Source organism: Ixodes scapularis, unplaced genomic scaffold, assembly GCF_016920785.2.
Source record: "Ixodes scapularis isolate PalLabHiFi unplaced genomic scaffold, ASM1692078v2 PGA_scaffold11__112_contigs__length_91849675, whole genome shotgun sequence".
Classification (NCBI taxonomy): Eukaryota; Metazoa; Arthropoda; class Arachnida; order Ixodida; family Ixodidae; genus Ixodes; species Ixodes scapularis.
In genome coordinates, this window is record NW_024609837.1 from 4139494 (window position 1) to 4158514 (window position 19021).

At 47.6% G+C, this 19021-nt stretch overlaps 2 protein-coding genes across 2 annotated transcripts; one reads left to right on the forward strand and one right to left on the reverse strand.

Annotated features, from left to right (window-relative positions):
* Window positions 1-4359: 4359 nt before the first annotated feature.
* LOC115310230 (co-chaperone protein HscB homolog) lies at window positions 4360-8280 on the reverse strand. Its single transcript, XM_029968551.4, has 2 exons — window positions 7816-8280; window positions 4360-5629 (listed from the first exon to the last, which is right to left on the reverse strand). Exons 1-2 carry the CDS (start codon window positions 8248-8250, stop codon window positions 5255-5257), a joined length of 810 nt encoding a protein of 269 aa, XP_029824411.2. The 5' UTR covers window positions 8251-8280; the 3' UTR covers window positions 4360-5254.
* Window positions 8281-8288: 8 nt separating this feature from the next.
* LOC8023770 (osteoclast-stimulating factor 1) lies at window positions 8289-17691 on the forward strand. The gene is made up of 8 exons (XM_029968560.3): window positions 8289-8636; window positions 8953-8999; window positions 10550-10667; window positions 15248-15339; window positions 16058-16177; window positions 16486-16564; window positions 16824-16922; window positions 17517-17691. The coding sequence occupies exons 1-8, from the start codon at window positions 8591-8593 to the stop codon at window positions 17567-17569; spliced, it is 654 nt and encodes a 217-aa protein (XP_029824420.2). The 5' UTR covers window positions 8289-8590; the 3' UTR covers window positions 17570-17691.
* The last annotated feature ends 1330 nt before the right edge of the window (window positions 17692-19021 follow it).

Sequence of the window (19021 nt, forward strand, 5' to 3'; positions counted from 1 at the left end):
TCGGGCGAAAGGATGTGTTGCCCGCAGTGTCCACCAAATACACGGTGGCATTCTGACCTGTGCTCTAGAACTGTTTTCTTGTTGGGCAATTTGAGCGGCGTCTTCTGTGATGACTTGCAGTTCTTAATTACGTAAAAGGATGTGTTGCGAGGTCGTCCGGAGGGTGCACTGGGGGCCGCTTGTTACTTTTCCTTGAATAGGTATTGAAGGGCCAATTTCATTTTGTGCTTCGTGCGTGTCCTTTTCTTTTTTTTTCTTTTTTTTTTTTGGGGGGGGGGGGGGGTAATTTGTGCATTGAGTAGTCACGTTACTGGTACCGCGAAACTGTTAGAAAGATTAGCCATCGATCTGCGTGCCAAATTTCGATGCAGTTTAATAAAAAGTATACTGTACGGTGCACGACTCATCCATGGTGTACTATGACCTGCGAAGAAGTACTGCATGCTGGTTTTCCTGCCTTACCCCCGAATTCATAGATGTAACTTAACTTGAAGCCGCGTCTCGACTTGCTGAAGACCGCCTCAAGACCCGCCTTGACTCGAACGCGCTCAAGTTGGCTTTGCAGTCTTTTAGACCGTAGAAGCACTAAGCGCATCAAACTCCTCGTACTGCTTTCTTTTTTCTTTTTTTTTTTCAGCCTTTGTTTTAGGGTTTAAGTTGTGACGTCATAACTTACCGATTGCTTGTGAAGCTTCCACCCCAAGCGGAGGCAAAGACCTACCTTCTGAACTGAGCGCTAAAGAAGCATGAAGCCTGAGACTTTAACTGAATGACGGCATGGATGGATGGACTGATGCACACGGCTGAGCCCCTCAAATCGGAGGGCCGCATGCGCCATCTAGTTCGTGTTTTTAATAACATTTAAAAAGATTGTCCAGTAATTCTCTTTTTTTTTTAGAAAACAATAAATAATATTCATTGCTTTCAGGAATATCATCCGCACAATATCCGAATTTTGAATGTCCCGCCGCACAAGTAATTCGGTTTTAAACAGAGGCCAATTGCTCAGATTGCACCTGCAAAACACAGCGTTTTCGTTGGCAACAGCGGAATCTCTGACGTAACATCGGGCAAAGAGAGCCACCTCAGCGTTTGACTACTGTCTCAGTAAAATAACTTCGTTCTAAGAAAGGCGAGATTTACGGTATTGAGGAACGCTCACTTCGCCAACGATCTTTGTACGCACCATCAACCATGTTGATTAAAACCGGGAAGAAACCAACGCCCGCGACAAGGGGTGTCGCCAACTTTTGTCGAACCGGTCGGCGAACCTTCGAAACCAGATTTGACCGGATCGACTTTGTGGACATTTTGGCCAGACCTTGATACAAGCATGCCTAGGTTTGGAGAATATTGTTTTTTTATGCAAAGGGTTGATTTTATGAACAGTTGCAATTATAAAAAACTAATTCTAATCACCGAAGAAGCTAATAACTTAATGGTTTGTACTGTATTAATTGAAATAACCAATCACTGCTGCCCTTAATTCGTCCCTTAGCCATCACCATCCAGTCCGAAGCCGACTGGCCAGCCTGTCGCGCATGCGCATAGCAGTCGAACCCGAGTCGAACTTTTCACAAGAAGTTCAAAAAAGTCGAACCTGGTCGACTTCGAACCTCGACCGGTTCGCGACATCCCTACCGCGACCCTCACGTTCCAGTGCCTGATGTGACGTCACGACTCACGACACGACCATTCACGCATACTTCCGACATGTGGCGTGAAGTTTCGTATTGATGTTCATAATTGATTCAACGAATATTGGGGCGTCTTTTAATGAAATAAATATCACGTATGACTATATATTTAGGCCTTCTCTATGTGACCAGCGCAAAAACTTAGCAGGCAGCTTTAGAACAGCGCACGCTGAAGCTCTTGTGTAAGCATAGAATAGCGTCGTCGCAGCTGCGTATGCGCCGAATGCTAACTGCGGTTTGCGCTATTTTAGTGTAGGCTATTTTTTCCGGAAATTGCGTGCGTACGCAAAGAGTCGTTGCGCTTTTCCAAGGAGGAATCGGGTTCAGAAGTTGGCTAAAGCCAAGACGAGCACATTTAAAAATGGTGGCACGTGTAAGCCGGGTACGTGCGGGAAGGAACACGATATTTCTCTTGTCGAGGCGACGCAAGCCGACACGACCTCTCGCGTCGCATTCTCACATTTAAACATATATGTAAAATGTTACTCCAAACTGAAAAAAAAACAAAAAAAAAAACATTTTTTTCTTTTTTAAAGTACAATTATTTGCGGGTAAAATAAAACTTGTTATTGTAGCTTGGTGCCGTTGCAAGCGCGAGATGCTTGGGTTTTTGCGTCGCGGCGCATGAACGCTATTCTAAAACTCTCTTTATTAGGAAGCACCAACGCAAGCGCTAAATTTAGCGCTAGCGTGCGCTAAAATTGCGTACGTTATTCTAAAACTCCCCACTAACTTCCGGACATCACAGGACAACCCCTGTAAGCTAGCATATAGAACGTTCATAATAGTAAAACTCCTACAGCAACTCTGTCACTCTGATGCGCCAAAGGGCGACGCATTCCTCGCAAGTTGTAACGCACAAAGATGTTCCCACTCCTAATAAAACACTGCACATTACTCCGGAGGGAACGATACCTTTAATGATTATACTATCATCGCTATCACACTAAAGGAGCCTCATTGACGGCCCTATCTCGGTGGGTCAGTGTCCTCGACGACCAAACCAGAGCACCTGGCGCAACAGCCCCCCGCGGCCACCGAAGTGACCGACGAAGCATTCCTTCTGACGGTCGACGCCTCAAGAACAAGCAAGTTTTCCACACGTGCTCCGTGGCACTAGCTGCGTGCAGCACAGGCGAAGGCAACGCTAGGCGAGGGTAGAAAGGGCCAGCACTAGGAAGGCTAGGGAGGAGGAGAGAAGAAGCCTTACTGTCCTCCCTAACGTTCGTCCCCTCGCCCTTTATAGCCCTTCTCTCCCGGCCAGCCTTCCTAGTGCCAACTAGTGCTTGACCTCTGTCTCTTCGCCCATGGCGTTGCCTTCGTCTGCGCTGCACACAACTAGTGACACGACTAGAGAAGCATCTTTTACATAAATTCGTTCTTTATAAGATAACGAAACGATGTATTTTGCGTTTGGGTAAAATAACGAAAATTTTTTAAAATCTTAAATGCGCAGAAGTATCTTAACTCATCACATAAGGAGAATATCAGTAACGTTCCGCGAAAATACGAACTTCCGAAAGAGGCACCGTGCCGTTCTCATTCTGCCATTGCTCTCGATGCGGTACGGGTGAGCGGCGTTTGGAGACTTCCGGTTCATTAGAAGTTTGTTTCACTGTTGACAAACGACAGCGATGAGCTGCAAGCCTGCGCAAGCATAATTCTGAAAGCTCCAGACTGTAGTTTCCAGGACTATGCTTCTACTTCGTTTTAAGTCCAGACGTAGCCGATGCTACAAGCGCGAACATGTGGCCCTGAGAAGTGCTTGCAATGCACGAGCGCGTGTTTTAGGCAGGGACGTTAAAAGCCCCGAGCTCGCGCTTGGAGCATCGGCTACGTCTGAACCAAGTACAGACAGGTTTGCAGATCATCGTCGTCGTTTGTCAGCAGCTAAACAAAATTTTCTAACGAACCGGAAGTTGCCAAACGCCGCTCACCTACTCAGACATTATCCAGTGCCGCAAAGAATTCGTATAGTCAAGGTCTCCTGTATACTCACAAAGCCTGGCTGTTCGACGACGGCGCCATAGAGTGCCCGGTCGCAGATTCGGAATGCGAGGATCTGGTAGCACGGAGCATCATGCAAAGAGCCATTTCTCTGGGAACTTGAACGTGAGCGCGCAGCTTTTGCCGGGCAGAGCCAGGGCGTGCACCAGACGCAGAAAGTGGGCTTGACATGCTCCCTTGGACAACCAGAAGCCTATTGGCGACGTGCGCGACCGAAAGCGTCGCTGTGGTCGGCCTTCCACGATTGGCCCAAAAGCTGACTATGACGTCGGAAAGGGTATACCATCGACGGAAATAAGAGGAATGAAAGAACTTTAATTTCGACGGTGTTGGCAGTGTTGCTTTGAGAGCGCAATGATTTCAGGCTTCCACCATGCTATTTACAAACACCATCGAACTTGTTGTTCGCAAGGTAATGACGTCACAAGGGGGAACCATAGGAGGGCGCCACCAAAACATCTCGCCGCTAATAGAAGAATCCCCTAGCGGTGATAGCGAGAAACTGTTTCAATCAAAGGTATATGGTTTTAATAAGAGCGTAAGAGTGAAGTGTAGCAACCCTTCATGGTTGAAAATAGGGTGCGCGTGATGTTTCGATTATGATCATGCAGAAAGATGTAAGAAACGAATGTGCCGGTCAACTCTGTTTTGCTCGAATAGTGAGTGACCGCTCGGACGGCAGATTCCCGGCCCTCGACGCTTGGCGCACGGATCATGTCGAACGTTCCACTAGTCGCACTCTTCCACCATGATTTTGGATGACCGTGATTGAAACATCACGTGCACCATATTTTGACTCAGCGAGAGTCACCCCGATGCACTTATTAGGTTTGTTTCTCGCGACTATCGCCAGGATATTATTTCCGGCTTCTGGTTAGCCGCATTCGAATTTGTTGAGACGCCCTGGAACACGCCCATGCAGCCCGCTTTCGGCGAATGGCGCCTCCTTATCTGTCTCCTATACTCCCCAACGAATGGCCAAACTCTCTACATATACGGCTCGGCGAGGACCCGAAACACAGTTGTTCGTTCGGAAGAACCGTGGTTCCGCGTCCCGACGCAGCGGGGCGCCAGTCACGTGGCTCTCCTCTCATCCGTTGCCTGACACTCCACCTTTACCATTTCGGCGGCCACTTTTCGTGGCGATCTGCCAGGCTTTGTCAGTATATAGGAGGCTACGCTGCAGCGTACGATCTACTGTACCGCAGCCAATGCCACAAGCACGAGTGCTCGAGGTCGCTGCTTTGAAGCGTTCTTCCGCAAAACGAGCGCAAGCTAGCTCGCGTTTTAAAGTTTCAGCTGCAGTCTCAACTTAAAGGTAAACGGAGTATAAAACTATCTAATGCCATACAAGGTATCAAACCGCAGGAATGACCACGCCGTTCGTCCCTCATCGGCGTAGCGTGTGTGCATATGTGAATCGCCACCACGGTTTAATAGTATCGACATCGATGAACCAATTAAACCGTAGGACCACACTGTGTGCAAGGTAAAGAGGAACAAAAATAACATTCCAACCGATCAAGTGCATAGCCGGAGTGTCGCGCGCTTTAGAGCTCTTTCAGCACGTCCCGAAGTAGAGTTTCGACGTTCCGCAAGTACATCAGCTTGGCCAGTGCGACGCAGGCCCGTTCCAGGTCGTCCTTCTGGAAAAAAGAGTCCATCTGCTCGTTGAGGAGCGAGATCTCGACGCGGACCGTCTGCAGGAGTTCCCTGGCCGTGTCCTGGTCTCGGGCTGGGTCCATGTCGGCCACCCGCTCGTTCAGCTCCATCATGCGGTCCAGGAACGGCGCGTCCAGTTCGATCGCCTGCAGGTCGATGCCGTGCAGTTCGAGCAGGTAGCGGGCCCGCTTCTCGGGCCTGGATAGGATCTGGTACGCCTGATTCACCAGGGCGGACAGGTCGTCCGAAAGGTCTTGCTCTTTCTGTAAAAAAGGAAAAGAACGTGGGAAAGAAGTACGAAGGAAAGGTCAATATATTTTTAGAGCGTATCTCTTAGGCGCCCGTTTCCGGCTCGCCGTCACCGTCGGCGTAACCGTGCGGTGCATTATGGGAAACGTCCCATAATGCACCGCGGTGACGCGCGTTTTGCATTATGGGACGTTTAATATAACGCACCGCGCGGGAGGGAGGAGGAGAGAAGATAGGAAGAGGAGGAAGGGGGAGGAGGCGAGGAGCACGGGAGGAGCAGGTGAGGAGCAGAGGGTACGAATGAGGAGGAGGGGCATACCGTCCTTCCCGTACCCTCCCCATGCACCTCCTCCTCCTCAAGAGCTGCGCTCTAATTCGGTATTACAGGGGGCTCTAAACGTCTTTCATTTTTGTTTGTTCGTTTGTGGGGAGAGGGGACCCTTACTACAATGCGCGGTTTAGGATAGTCTAACGACTTAGAAAATATATAAGGTGAAGGAAGATCGCAGTTAAATCGTACAGAATTCGGGACATGTGACAATAGTTCTGTCGTGGTAACTCGCAGGAGGGGGGTTTGCTGGATTCCCCGCGGCGCCCGAAATTCGACCGGTTCGTCTGCAAGCTGGACACGCAGGGAGCCCTCGCCTGGTGCTCAAGACCGGCCTGCTAAAAGTCAGCAGCACATGGTGGTCTCGCGAAGACCGCTTCTAGGCATAAGACTCTTCAGCGTGTTTACCATTCCGTCATCATTATCATCATCATCATCACTTTCATAATAATAATAATAGGTTAGAGCCGCCAACGCTACGAGCCAATAGTGAGTTTTCGTGGATCGTTTTCGCCGCCCCGCAACGCTCTCCGCAACCGATACCCGGAACCCTACAGCCAAGCCCATCGGCGCGCAGGCGCAGTAGCGGCTTCTCCATTGCAGAGGGGAAAACGCGGTCTACGAAAACTCCCTTTTGCGTACGCACATGCTTTTCGAAAAATAGCGTATACGCAAAAATAGCGCACGCAAAGCGCGACACGTGGTTAGCGTTGGGCGCATGCGCGGTGGCGACGACGCTATTTGCGTCGTCGCCTCCGCGACGAGGAAGTTGCTACTGGTATCGTAGCGGGTTGCGGAGGGCGTTACGGGACGGCGAAAACGAAAACTCCCATTCTTAGAAGCTTTCTCGGAAGCTTGATTGCCCCTTATGGGGTGCTAGGTTTCAGACTTTTTTCTGTTTCTTTGCCTGTGTTACAGCCGACTGATATTTCCTCTTTCGCAAGCCTTCTCTCTCTCTCTCCCATCAAGAGGGAAGAATCCATCGTGATGTCACGTTTTTGATGATGTACTGTATGTTCGTTTTTGCGCTGCAACTAACATTTGGGACTGATTGATTCCCTTCTTTAGGGGGCAAGGAAATTAGGAAACGAAAATGGGGTGTAGTAGATCAGTCTACCTTATTTTCTCCCCTCCTTTTTTTAAAGGGGTAGGGAAGCAATGATTGCCAGTTGAAAATTAAACGTCATTAACTGGACTGTCCATGCTATACCGCTGCGGCGGCATCATTTCGGTGTCAGACCGAAACTCGATAATCTCTCCTTCCCTCCTCCTCCTCCTCCTCCTCCCCCCCTAGCTTAATAAACAACACCCCTCACTCCTTGAAGTGATGTTGCCTACGTTAGAAGCACATCGAGTTTAACAAACACTCCAAAGGAGAATCTCCAAGGCGGTTCTACGGGCATTCAATTTGCATTTCTCATCGGAGGCCTTCGCAAAAAGAATAGCGTATGCAATTAGGACGTCGCCTGCGCTACACCTACATCTTTGCTTCTCGCACGAGCGCTCGCGCAGAACGCTCGGACTCGTGCAGCCCGCCTCAGCCCAAACTATAGACACCACTAGACGCCATATTTATGGGGGCTGTTTAGAGCGCATGCTCAGAACGAGCTCACATCAATAGGCTGCTAAGACCGGCAATCTTGATGGTGCGGAATGCACGGTGCAAAAGAACTGTGCAAGCTTGCCATCAGCACGCGCTTAGCATTCGCGCACACAGCTATGGCCCCCAGTGAATACTCCCTGTAGGCAGGCACAGATTAAAGTCACTTTAGCTCAGACTTTTCTGCATAGCCACAATGTGACAAATTGATACAGAAATCTCAGTTAAAAGCCTGGAAAAACCTCAAAAGAAAAACAGCAAGAAACACTTGCCCTCGATTTGGAGGCGAACCTGTCGGGGTGTAGGCTCTTTTGCATCTCGTGCAGCCTCTCTTGAAGTTTGGAAGCATCGATGTCGTAGCGTGGCGTTTCACCCATAATCTCGAAGTAATTGAGTTTGCCGTATGTGTCCAAGAGGCTGTCACATTTCTTGCAGACGACGTCGGTTCGTGTCACCGGTCCGCGGCAGTTCCAACAGACCTGACCGAAAGGTCGTTGCTTGAAGCGGACCGACTGATTCCTGAATAGTTGCTCGCAAGATCCGCGAAGCTTCGGTTTGAGCATGCACACCGAAAAATGTCGATTCGCGAGCGGCGAACTGCAAATTACGCTTGGTTTAGCGACGGAAAAGGAGGAGACATATTTCGAAAATCCGGAAGAAAGCCCGGGTTTCTTGAAAGCAGCCGACAATCGCATGGAGGCCGCCATGTTTCCGCGTGCGATCGTCGCGCGATAGCGGTGGCTACAAACACTAACCAGACCCGTAAACAATCGAAAGCCCGCCGGGGTTTCGGAAGATTTAACTTCGTATAAAAGTAATTTGTATAATTATCGCTTGTAAAACAATATAACCTATTATGTATTCATCCAAGAAGCTGTAAATTATATAATTATTACAAAATCGAGTAAAGTTTTCTGTTATACAAAATCAAAAACAAGATAGGGGCGAGACCAGACAAGACTGACAAGATATTTGCGTGCGTCAACAAAGTTGATGCGTTCTTTTAGTGACTGCATTTGAGTAACCAAAGTCATCGAAGCGAACAAAATGTCTTCGAGACCATCTAGACCAGCACCGCCTCCGCCTAAGCCAGGTCAGCGAAAATCTGTTGATTTTGCACTTCGCGCACTGAAAACGGTACCCCCTTGCAAATGTTTGAGCTTGATCGCTGCGCTACATCAATGCAGTAATAGTTAAATGACCATAAAATTGTTCAACGATATGTCCACCGGTGAAGCTTGTCGTCATCCAGTATTTCTGATGAGTTATAATTCTGCAGAACAAATAAAAACAAGCAGTAAAAGCCACGCCCCGTGCCAACAAAAAGTAACGGTAGATCAGACAATCTATTGCTGAATATTGCTTTGCAAGAGTTCTTACCGACTATTTTTTTGTTTGTTGTTTTTCAGGCAGCGTCAAAGTGTTCAGGGCACTCTACAAGTACACCGCACAACAGGTAGACCTGGCTCTGATTCATTTCAAACTGTAATGTCACTGCCCAATTTTCTAAGCATTCACTACCAGAGGTCGCCACCCTAAACCCACATACCCCTGAGATCCCACAATGGGGATTGGGAAGTTTAATTGGAGTTTAATTGAGCGAAAATTGCTGTAGATCAAAGTATTTTTATAATGTTCTACAAAAGTAAGATATGCTAAGGGTAATGATCTCTGTAGAAAAGGAACAAGGGGTACAGAGGACAAAAACAAAGCTATTTTTGGAGACTATGTTTGTCCTTTTTTCGCCTTGTTCCTACTCCGAGGATTACTATCATTATTCTTGTCCAGCTCGCTGCACCTTTGCGTAAGTTGAATTGACATCATAACCTCAAAAAGCAGGTGTTCATCTTGTTGCTGTTAGACTGGTGGAAGCTGTAAAAACCCATTTGCTCTACTGATGCCCAACTCCTTGTCAGGTCAGTTGGTAGAGTGCTCCATTGAAAGTGGAGGGGTCCCTGGTTCAATAACAGGACTAGGCAGATTTCTTTTAGTCACTTAGCTGTGTTTGGAGATTTTGTGTTTGTCCTTTGTTCACCTTCTCCAGGGATTATTATCATTATTCTTGTCGAGCTCACTGCACCTTTGTATTAATTACATTAACATCATGCTTAGGATGCCATGGTACCTCTAGGCAATGGCAGAGATTTCTGAACTATTAACAATTTTTCTAGGTCAACTCAGTTGTGTAACTCCCACAGGCGGGAATACCCCCTTTGCCCCCCCCCTCAAGCTCGCCACCCGTCGTTTGAAATGGCATCTAGAGGCTGTATTTCAGAACTGTATTCTTCGGAGACAGTATGGTGAAGCACCATCTAGACGCTGCATGTGCTTCAAAACTAAAGCGACTGTAGTTACCGCAGCAGCCATTCCCTCAAAAAACGGTGGCACATAGAACAACGGAAGGTGGACGATGGAGCAGAGGGGGTGTACTGCTCGTGGAAGCACGTCTATGGGCAGTTCCGTAACTGAGTTATTCGAGTAACGTTGACTATAGAGTGCTTTCACGAGACCATTGTGTTCGCCATTTTGTCATTATGTTCTTGAATGCCAAATTGCAATGAAAACTTTAAGCCTCTGTGCACTATGTATTTGATAGTGTGAGATGCATCTTTGGAATGCTTGCCATTTTGTTATGAGCGGTCTGGCATGTGCCAGACCGCTCATAACAAAATAGTGGAAATAATGAGATCAATAAAAACTCCCTATAGTTGGTGATAATAAGAATTCAGTGGATACGCTGCCTCGAGCGCGAGTTGTCTGCCTTTGATAATGCAGGGCATATGCAGCCAAAGCCCGGCAGAAGGCAACAAATTCAGTACCTCGGCTGGTGGCCAAGGTACTGAATTCTACCCAATTCTTAGCTTGTCACCACCGACTATGGTGCATGGAGTACATGGATATTATCTTTGCAACTGCACAGGTGTCGACTCAGGAGTAATTTTCTCTTCCCAGATGTCCTATGAGGTTTGTAATTTTGAAGCACTGATACCAACCTTACTTTTGCAGCCGGATGAACTCTCTTTCGAAGAGGGCGACCTCCTCTACGTCTTCGACATGACCTCTGACCCGAACTGGTGGAAAGCACGATGCGACCGAAAGAGCGGGCTTATTCCAAGCAACTACGGTTAGCCTAAATTTTATTCTTGCGATGTACAGTTCACACTTGAGAGATAGTTGGAGATAACACAGACTATGGAATCACAGACAGGCATTAAGTGACCGGATCTATTGAACAAGGTTGGTTCGCTTTACTGCAAACACCAATGAAACGCCTCCAGTTTTATGCCGTGGACAAGGTGTGGCTGTATATCACAACTCACACTTCGTTTTGCCTTATTATGAACCATAACTGAAACTGTGGACCTTCGGCCCAGTCACGAACGAGTTAGAAACTATGTGGTGTAGTGCTCCGACACGTGTAACATTATGCCGAGCGGCACTAATATGCACCTCGGAGAAATGTACCGTGTGGTTTATAACGGGCTCATGATAATAATAGTAATAATACTAATATTTACTTTATTTTGGGAGAGTCGCAGTGCCTCAGTAAGGCGAGTAGCTCACACCAGAAAGGCCTTCAGGCGCCACATCTCGTGGCAATGCAATGAATACTATGCACAGATCGCCTTCATGTACTTGTTGAAGCAGTAAAGCAGTCAAAACTGGCGACCTGCAGCTTTGGCGGTAGTTTATCGTAAAGTTGAGTGAATTATAGAATGATTGAATGATCATCTGAATGATCACAATAGCCTCAGTGATGGCACACAATAATGATAGGTTAAAAGTAAAGGAATAATTTGCATTCTGAAATATACTAAATTTTGAAGGAACCACAGTAGTTTATCGTAAAGTTGAGTGAATTATAGAATGATTGAATGATCATCTGAATGATCACAATAGCCTCAGTGATGGCACACAATTATGATAGGTTAAAAGTAAAGGAATAATTTGCATTGTGAAATATACTCAATTTAAAGGAACCACAGTACGGGAAAGATACAAAAGGAATGAAGACAAGACAACCTGTCTCATCCAAATCAAGATCTCTCCTTTTCCTAAAACAGCAAAATGACACAAACAAAACATTGGACCGATAAAAAAAAAAGGATTGTTAGATGAAGGATGGTGTTGATCCAGTAACATACTTGAACTAGCTAATGTCCCCAGATGAACGCTATGCGAGGTAGCAACAAGCCCTCCTTCCCTGCCCTCCTCTCCTCGCTCCTGTCGTCTGCTGGCGCGCGGTCCACCACGTTCTTCCCAACTCACCCACCCTGGTTGTTTTCGAAATCTTCCGAGTTATTTCGGCGGGTCATGTCTCGTGACAGTCCAGATAGAGCAACGCTGGACACGGGCCGGTTTTTGAATGCTAAGGTACCAAACCGTTACGCGACAGTAAAGTTGAATCAAATCCCGGGCACAGACCAACAGGAGAGCGCGGCGGCACATCAATCAATGTCGCTATTTAGCGGAGCATTAATCAAGGGACTTTAGAACGAGCAACGTCCCAGGCGAAAATTTCTAACTGGGACCAGTTGGCACCTCAACTGGTTTCAACTGGGACTAACTGGTCCCAACTGGGAATCAACTGGGACTAACTGGTCCCAACTGGGAATCAACTGGGACCAATAGGAGTCCAACTGGGGCCAGCTGAGGGGTCAACTGGTTTGAACCATTCCCAATTGGGAGACAACTGGTTTGAACCATTCCCAGTTGGGAGTCAACTGGTTTGACTCCCAGTTGGGAATGGAGTGCACTGGAACCAGTTAGGGAAGTAACTGGTTGGAGCGATTCCCAGTCGGACTTCAAATGCCTTTCCCGTTCCCAGTTCACACTGGGCAACAATTTGGACAAGTTGGGGGTGTATCACTAACATTTTTAGATTTATACAAATAGGGAATTTTTAATTACTGGGGTATATTTATAAAAATAATATAAAAATTTTAATCAATTAAATAATTTTTTAATTGGAAAATATAATTAGTGACAAAATGTGTTCACCTAAATGAACATTTAGTGCATTATTAAAATATATTAAAACATTTATTTAAATACCTACAGTATTTTTTTTTTCTTTTAATAAATAAAGTTATCTTTTGACTAATCAGAGCTAGCCGGCCGCCGTGGCACGCGGGTGCGGATTAGTGGTACGCGCTCTCGACAGATGGCGCTGCCTATGCTGACGCCGGTTAAGAATCTCAGTTAAGAAGAAAGTTAAAGGGATACGGAATCGAAAGTTGAAATATAGAGAAAACATCAAGAAATGAGTTCAATATGATCAGCTAAGCCTGTAATGAATAATCGCACGGTCGTATTTTGAGCAGATGGCTATATTTTATGCTCTAAATGCCGCGATTTTGGCGAGCGCTTCAAAATCAGCCATGGAGGAGCGCGATGCATCTCGGGAGATCCGGCAGACGTCTTGACGTCATCATGCCTCGGACGACCAAGCGTACCGTAGTGACGAGTTTTGCCACTTGGAGGCGTCAACGCGTTACAATCTCGCTTTGTCGAAGTACCCAAGGGCTGTAGATATCGCGGGGCCAGCACGCGCACCAAACCTGAGAACAACCGAAGCACGCGTTTGCACGTCGCGCGAGAGCTGAAACCAAGGTGGCTCACTTCGTTTTGGCTCTTTCCACCAAGACGCCTCGGTATTGCGTTCAGGCCTAGGCAATCTATACCAGTGAGCGGACATACCGCTGCGGCGCTGCTTTCAGAGGCATGTTGTCGTCGTCGACATTCCATTGAAGCTTCATAACCAACTACCAGGTGGTTTTTGATTATCGTTTAATTCACTTTAAAATATGTTTTCTTGCGTTTTCTAGCGCAATATTTATGTTTCTGTGGCTGTGCTGCTACCTGCGTCGTGTTGAAACAAAGAAATGAGCTCCAGAATTTGGTTTCCGTACCCCTTTAAGGCCACAGAAAGAGATCGGTGGCTAGAGGGAATGCAGACAAAGACTGCTCTGGAAAGCTATAGATTAAACAAAAGAGTTATTGCCAAAGAAAGCATTTATGACAATTCTAGGGGAAGCTCATTGCTGTTTGAGGCAAGAACGGGTGTTCTGCGAACCAGAACATACAGATTGAAGTACCAGGAAATGGATACAGTGTGCACTGCTTGTGGAGAGGAGGACGAGACGGCTGAGCACTTGATACTCTACTGTAAAGGGCTTCACCCTATGCCTACCGAAGACAACATAGATTTAATAAAGTCATTGGGTTTTAGAGACAGCGAAGGGAGAGTGGATTTCAAGACTGTAGAGATTACCAAGCAAAGATTAAGTGAATGGTGGCAGAAATCGAGAGAAAACTAGGTATTTTCTTATTCACTGATGGCAAGGGGGTTTCATAGCCTCACTTTCTTTGCACTGCGGAGTGAATATAGATTTCACATTTAAATATTCTAAGCTTAAATGGTAAAACAAAATGGCTAGGTGGCGTAAGCTACCGCCCGATCCAAAGGGCTCAGCCGTATTCATCCATCCATCCATCCATCCGGAGTCGGACGGACGCCACGGACGCGGTAGAGAAGAGTCGCCATCGCCCAAGTTGGCGTCGTTATGAAAATGTCAAAACTACAGCTGCGCTTCGCCACCGTGGTGTGTACACACACCACGGTGGCGGCGGTGAACTTCGAGGATGGAAAGATGCAGTTCAGCGATCGGAGGGCACCCAGGAAAGACCGGACGGAAGAGAACACGCCGCGGAGAGCACAATGGCGAAAATGGCGGGAGGTCTACCTCGAAAATGTTCGACTGTTGTGACAGAGATTGCAAGGTGGGAGCGCTACCGCATCTTATCAGGACTTCACCTGCGCAACGCAGGATCACGGGTGAGCACCTTTCTTCGCGCGATGGGAAGAGAAGCTGAGGATGTCTTCACTAACAGACGCCAGCGGCCGATCTTCCTTCATCTCATGATATACCACCTCTGAAAAAGCGATTTAACCGTCGCAAGCAAGTGGCTAAACCCGGAGCGTGTACGTCACCGAACCTATTTAGTTTCATTCTCCAAGTTTTTGACAATAAAGTCTTGTCAATCTTCCATTTTGTGCCGTGTTTCATTGTTGCTGGAGTTGGTACCAACTCCAACTGGGACCAGTTGTAACTGGGACCAATTCCAACTGGGACCAGTTGCAACTGGGAATTGTTCCATAAACCAGTTGCAACTGGGACCAACTGGTCCCAGTTGGACGACTCCAACTGGGACCAGTTGCAACTGGGAATTGTTCCATAAACCAGTTGCAACTGGGACCAACTGGTCCCAGTTGAAAATTTTCGCCTGGGGTAATTGATGAGATCACTGCATTGATCCCAGGATATTAAACAAACATTTGTGGAGAAAAACAAAAATGAGACGGATGCATTAACCAAACGGCAACGGAAGATTTAAATCCTCACTAATTTTCTCAGTGCACACGACACCACAAATACGTGGCGTGAAAAAATACGGACTCTATTCGGCCGACAAATGTAGGGCTTGGCAAGTCCCCAAGCATCTTATCATTGCTCGGTAGCCAATCAATGTTGGCGGAGACAAGGGGAAGAGTTGTCAGATGTAGCTTGACTTGCCCCAAGACCCAAGCCCCTCCCTGCGTTGCTGTCAGTGACACTTTCTTTTTACGTTGTCCTCTTGTTTGTTCGGGACAGCTAGAAACAACCATAAAAGCGAAGCACTTAACAAAAAAATATATTTCAGTCGAAGAAAATGCCGAGGAACTGCTCCACCCCCTCCACGACTCCGCCAAGCGAGGGAATTTGCACTTCCTGGAAGAGTGTCTCGCCAACAAGGTGACTCGCTCATAAGAAATCTCGCTTCTGTTTGTTGCTTTGCACAGAGTCTTAAATTTACGGTACAGTGACGTAAAGAGCTCGACTATTACTTGGGGGCATTCGAGTGTTCGGCGAGGTAAGAAACGTAGCTCGAGTTGCAGATCGCCACAATCGAAAGCCAACACCAGTTGGTAAACTGTATCACTTCGTTTGTGCTCCCGCTCTACTTGTATGTACCTAAAACGACTAAAGTCGCCAAGGGGACGAGATATGGGAGGGCGTCTCGGATGCCCGGCCGAGACGTCGCCTTCCACCGGTTTTCTACTGCACACGCGCGCTCAAAGCTCACGAGATGCCAAAGCGTCATCTAAGGTAGAAAGCTCGCGCTACAATAATCGTCGTTCCCAATCGGATGCGATTTGTGATTGGTCACACTTCGGTGCCTGCCACCACCAAACAAAATCTCTTAATGAGATCGAGATGTAGATACCTGCAAGAGTCGTTCGCACTTGTACCTCTATGTTTTTGATTCTAACTTTTCGGGGAATCTTCACGAACTTGAGCTTTGCATGCACGCTGTTCTCAGATGCCGCATTACCGAAATAGGCGTCTCAACTAGGAGCGTGCACATACTGCTTCGAACTGAATAGTGCGGTGTCGCTCCTAGCTTTGCCATTGCAGAGAGATGATGTGATCGATTTGAGCCGAAAGTGAGAAAGCACTCGTCCGTTTGTAGGTTCCCGTAAACAGCCTCGACAAAGCGGGCTGCACCGCGCTACACTGGGCGTGTCACGCCGGACATGTGGAGTGTGCCAGGATCCTGCTTTCTGTTCCCGGAGTACACATTGACGCTCAGGTACGTACGCAATCCACGCAACATCATTGCGTGAGTACACGCGATAGATACGCCAGGACGCTCGAAATGTCACGGGAGATGCCGACCCACAGTCAAACACAAAGTGCGGAGGAACCTTTGAAGCAAGGCACCCCGCGACGCGGCCCACACTTTAAACCGGACGGTCTCGCTGAGTGTCGGCAAAGCGCGTGTCCAGGTTCCGAGGTTTTGAGGTTTCTGGAAACGAATTTGTTTGATTGCGTCATTCGTTGGCAGAGTTCAGCCTGCTTGAGCAAAACTTTAACGAGACGCACCGCGTCTTCTTGCAGAACAAGCTCGGCGACACGGCACTCCACTCAAGTGCATGGAAAGGACACGCAGACATCACCAGAATGCTTCTAGCATCAGGCAGGTTTCCTCAGTTTCCCTCGAGGTTTTGGGGTACCATAGTCTATGACAAGACGAGAACCGTGGGGTGGCCTCCTGCACGTGCTCACTGCCCTTCGCCGTGCACGGCTTGCGAGGTGCTGAAGTCTTATTGAAGCTAGGAAGCACGCACTGCAAGCAAGACGCTTAAAGGAGCCTCCTGCTGTCCCCATCTTGTCGGCGACTACGGCGCTTAAAAGAGGCACCTTTTGGGAGAAATCTGACACTTGGACCTTGACAGGTGCCGACAAGACCTTGAAGAACGGGGAAGGAAGGACTCCCCTGGAACTCACGACCGATCCCGAAACCGTCGCTCTTCTTAGGACGTCGACACGGAACTGTGAGCATGGTGCCCAGATTCGGCGGGCGTACCATTTCGTAGAAGCGTTATAGTGAACGAAACTTTTGGGCATTTATGACAGCAACGCATGAACTGTTTAAATGTTTTACCTTCGAGCCAAATATCGACGTTTCTGGTCAACCCCATAGACCGATCTCAAGAACTGTAGTCTGCAGGAAGTGGGTGCCACTGCACCAGATGGCTCTTGCCATCGTGTGCTCTGCTCACGCAGACCCACGGCGGGGTTGTCGTGCGCGCAGAAAGACCGTTTCTTACGACGTGCGGCGACCGTGGTGGCGTAACGAGACTGGATGTGAGATCAGTCTACTTGCTTATTATGAAATTTCTCGGTAACTGAGTAACTCTACGCCGTGCCAAGCCTGACAACCACGTTTAACCATTAGCCGTCTCTAGAAATAACCATCCCCGTTAAAAGAACCGAGAGAAGAAGAAACATGTTCTGGATTGCAGTCACTACGGTACTTCTCAAAACTGGAATGACCCAAGTTTGTTCAGAATATGAAGCTTGGCATGCAAAGAAAAAAAAGTTATTTAAAATGACCGTTCACTCAACGTCTGCCGTCTCATTTTCAGCTACGTCCGCAGATGCCGAGGAGTACCTGCAATCTGACGAAGACTCGAGCTAACCTCGCGCACCTTGCACCTTCAAAGAGGGACCCAGTCATTCCAAGAGCGAAAGCCTAACTATATTTTTGTACTTTCCCTGTCTCCAGAGTGGGTCAAATTAAATTTGTTTTTAACGAGTGAATTGTATTACTCAATGCTGGGGTGAACCCAGTTCAAAAATAACCCTTTCATTTCATTTGATTACCTTAAAGACCCCTGGAGGGGTATTGCGTAAGGGTTGGGTATAGACCAACACGAGGCCGTGATGTCACGCACCTGTGGTGGCGCTGTTGACGGCACAACGCATGGGCAGACGCTTCGCTTCACGCGAATTCGGTTTCTGCGCAAGCGCAGTGCCCACACCTGGTGTGGGCAAATGCAGTGCTTGTTTGTAAACAGCATGTTGGTCTATATAAATGGGGCATAGTACATAGATGCCAAACGATTTTAAAGCCAGACATGTGTTGTTACCTCTTCCATGAATGTTGATGGGCAGGTGATTTCAGTAGTGTCGCGAAAAAGGTTGTTCAAGTCCAGATCGGCTCGGGAGGAAAATGAAGCGGAAAAGGTAGTAGTGCGGCTGCTTGGGCGGGCAACCGGGAGGGAATGATCGGTGCGCTGCGATAAAGCGGCAAATGAAATATCTTATTGAACAAACAAAGGCTGGTGCTGCGGCAACGACTGAAAAGAGGCGGGAGCTCCGATTCAGCTTTTAAGGATGATATTGTATGAATCAACCAAGTAGCACGATTTTGAACAGCTTCGAGTGCTTTGGTTAGATATATTTGGCGTGGGCTCCAGATTACAGATGCGTATTCTGGCTTTGACTGCTTGAGCAATTCATAGGAAAGTACTTTTACGTGCTGCGGGGTGAGGTCTGGAGATGACGCTTCAGGAATCCCAGCGATTTGTTAGCGGATGAGATGGTGTCAGTAATACGCTTGCAAAAGGCATAAATTGCTGCGCAGGATGCGACCAAGTTATTTATACGATTCGACTAATTATACGGGGGTACGAGTGATGGCAGAGGGGAATAGGAGGCGGTTACGGCAAAGGTGGAGAGGCACAAGTTTGCATTTACTGATGTTAAGTGTCAAGAGCCAATGGTGGCACCATTCCTGAACATCGTTGAGGTGAACTTGTATGGCTTGTTCGTCTGAAACGTGGATGACAGAGTAGTAAATAATGCAATCATCGGCAAACACCCGGATATGAGAGGAGACATGAAGTAGTAACTCATTGATGTGTATGAGGAAGAGAAGGGGACCAAGGACCGACCCTTGCGGGACACCTGACGGTACTGCAGATAACTGGTTATTAATGAGGACTGGCTGAGAGATTATTCGAGAAATCTTTGATCCAATTTAAGTTATAGGGATTTAGATTCAGTTTGAAAGCTTTAGAAGGAAACGTTAATGAGCTGTTTTGTCGAAGGTTTTTGTCAAATCAAAAAGCGAAGAATCTTTGTTACC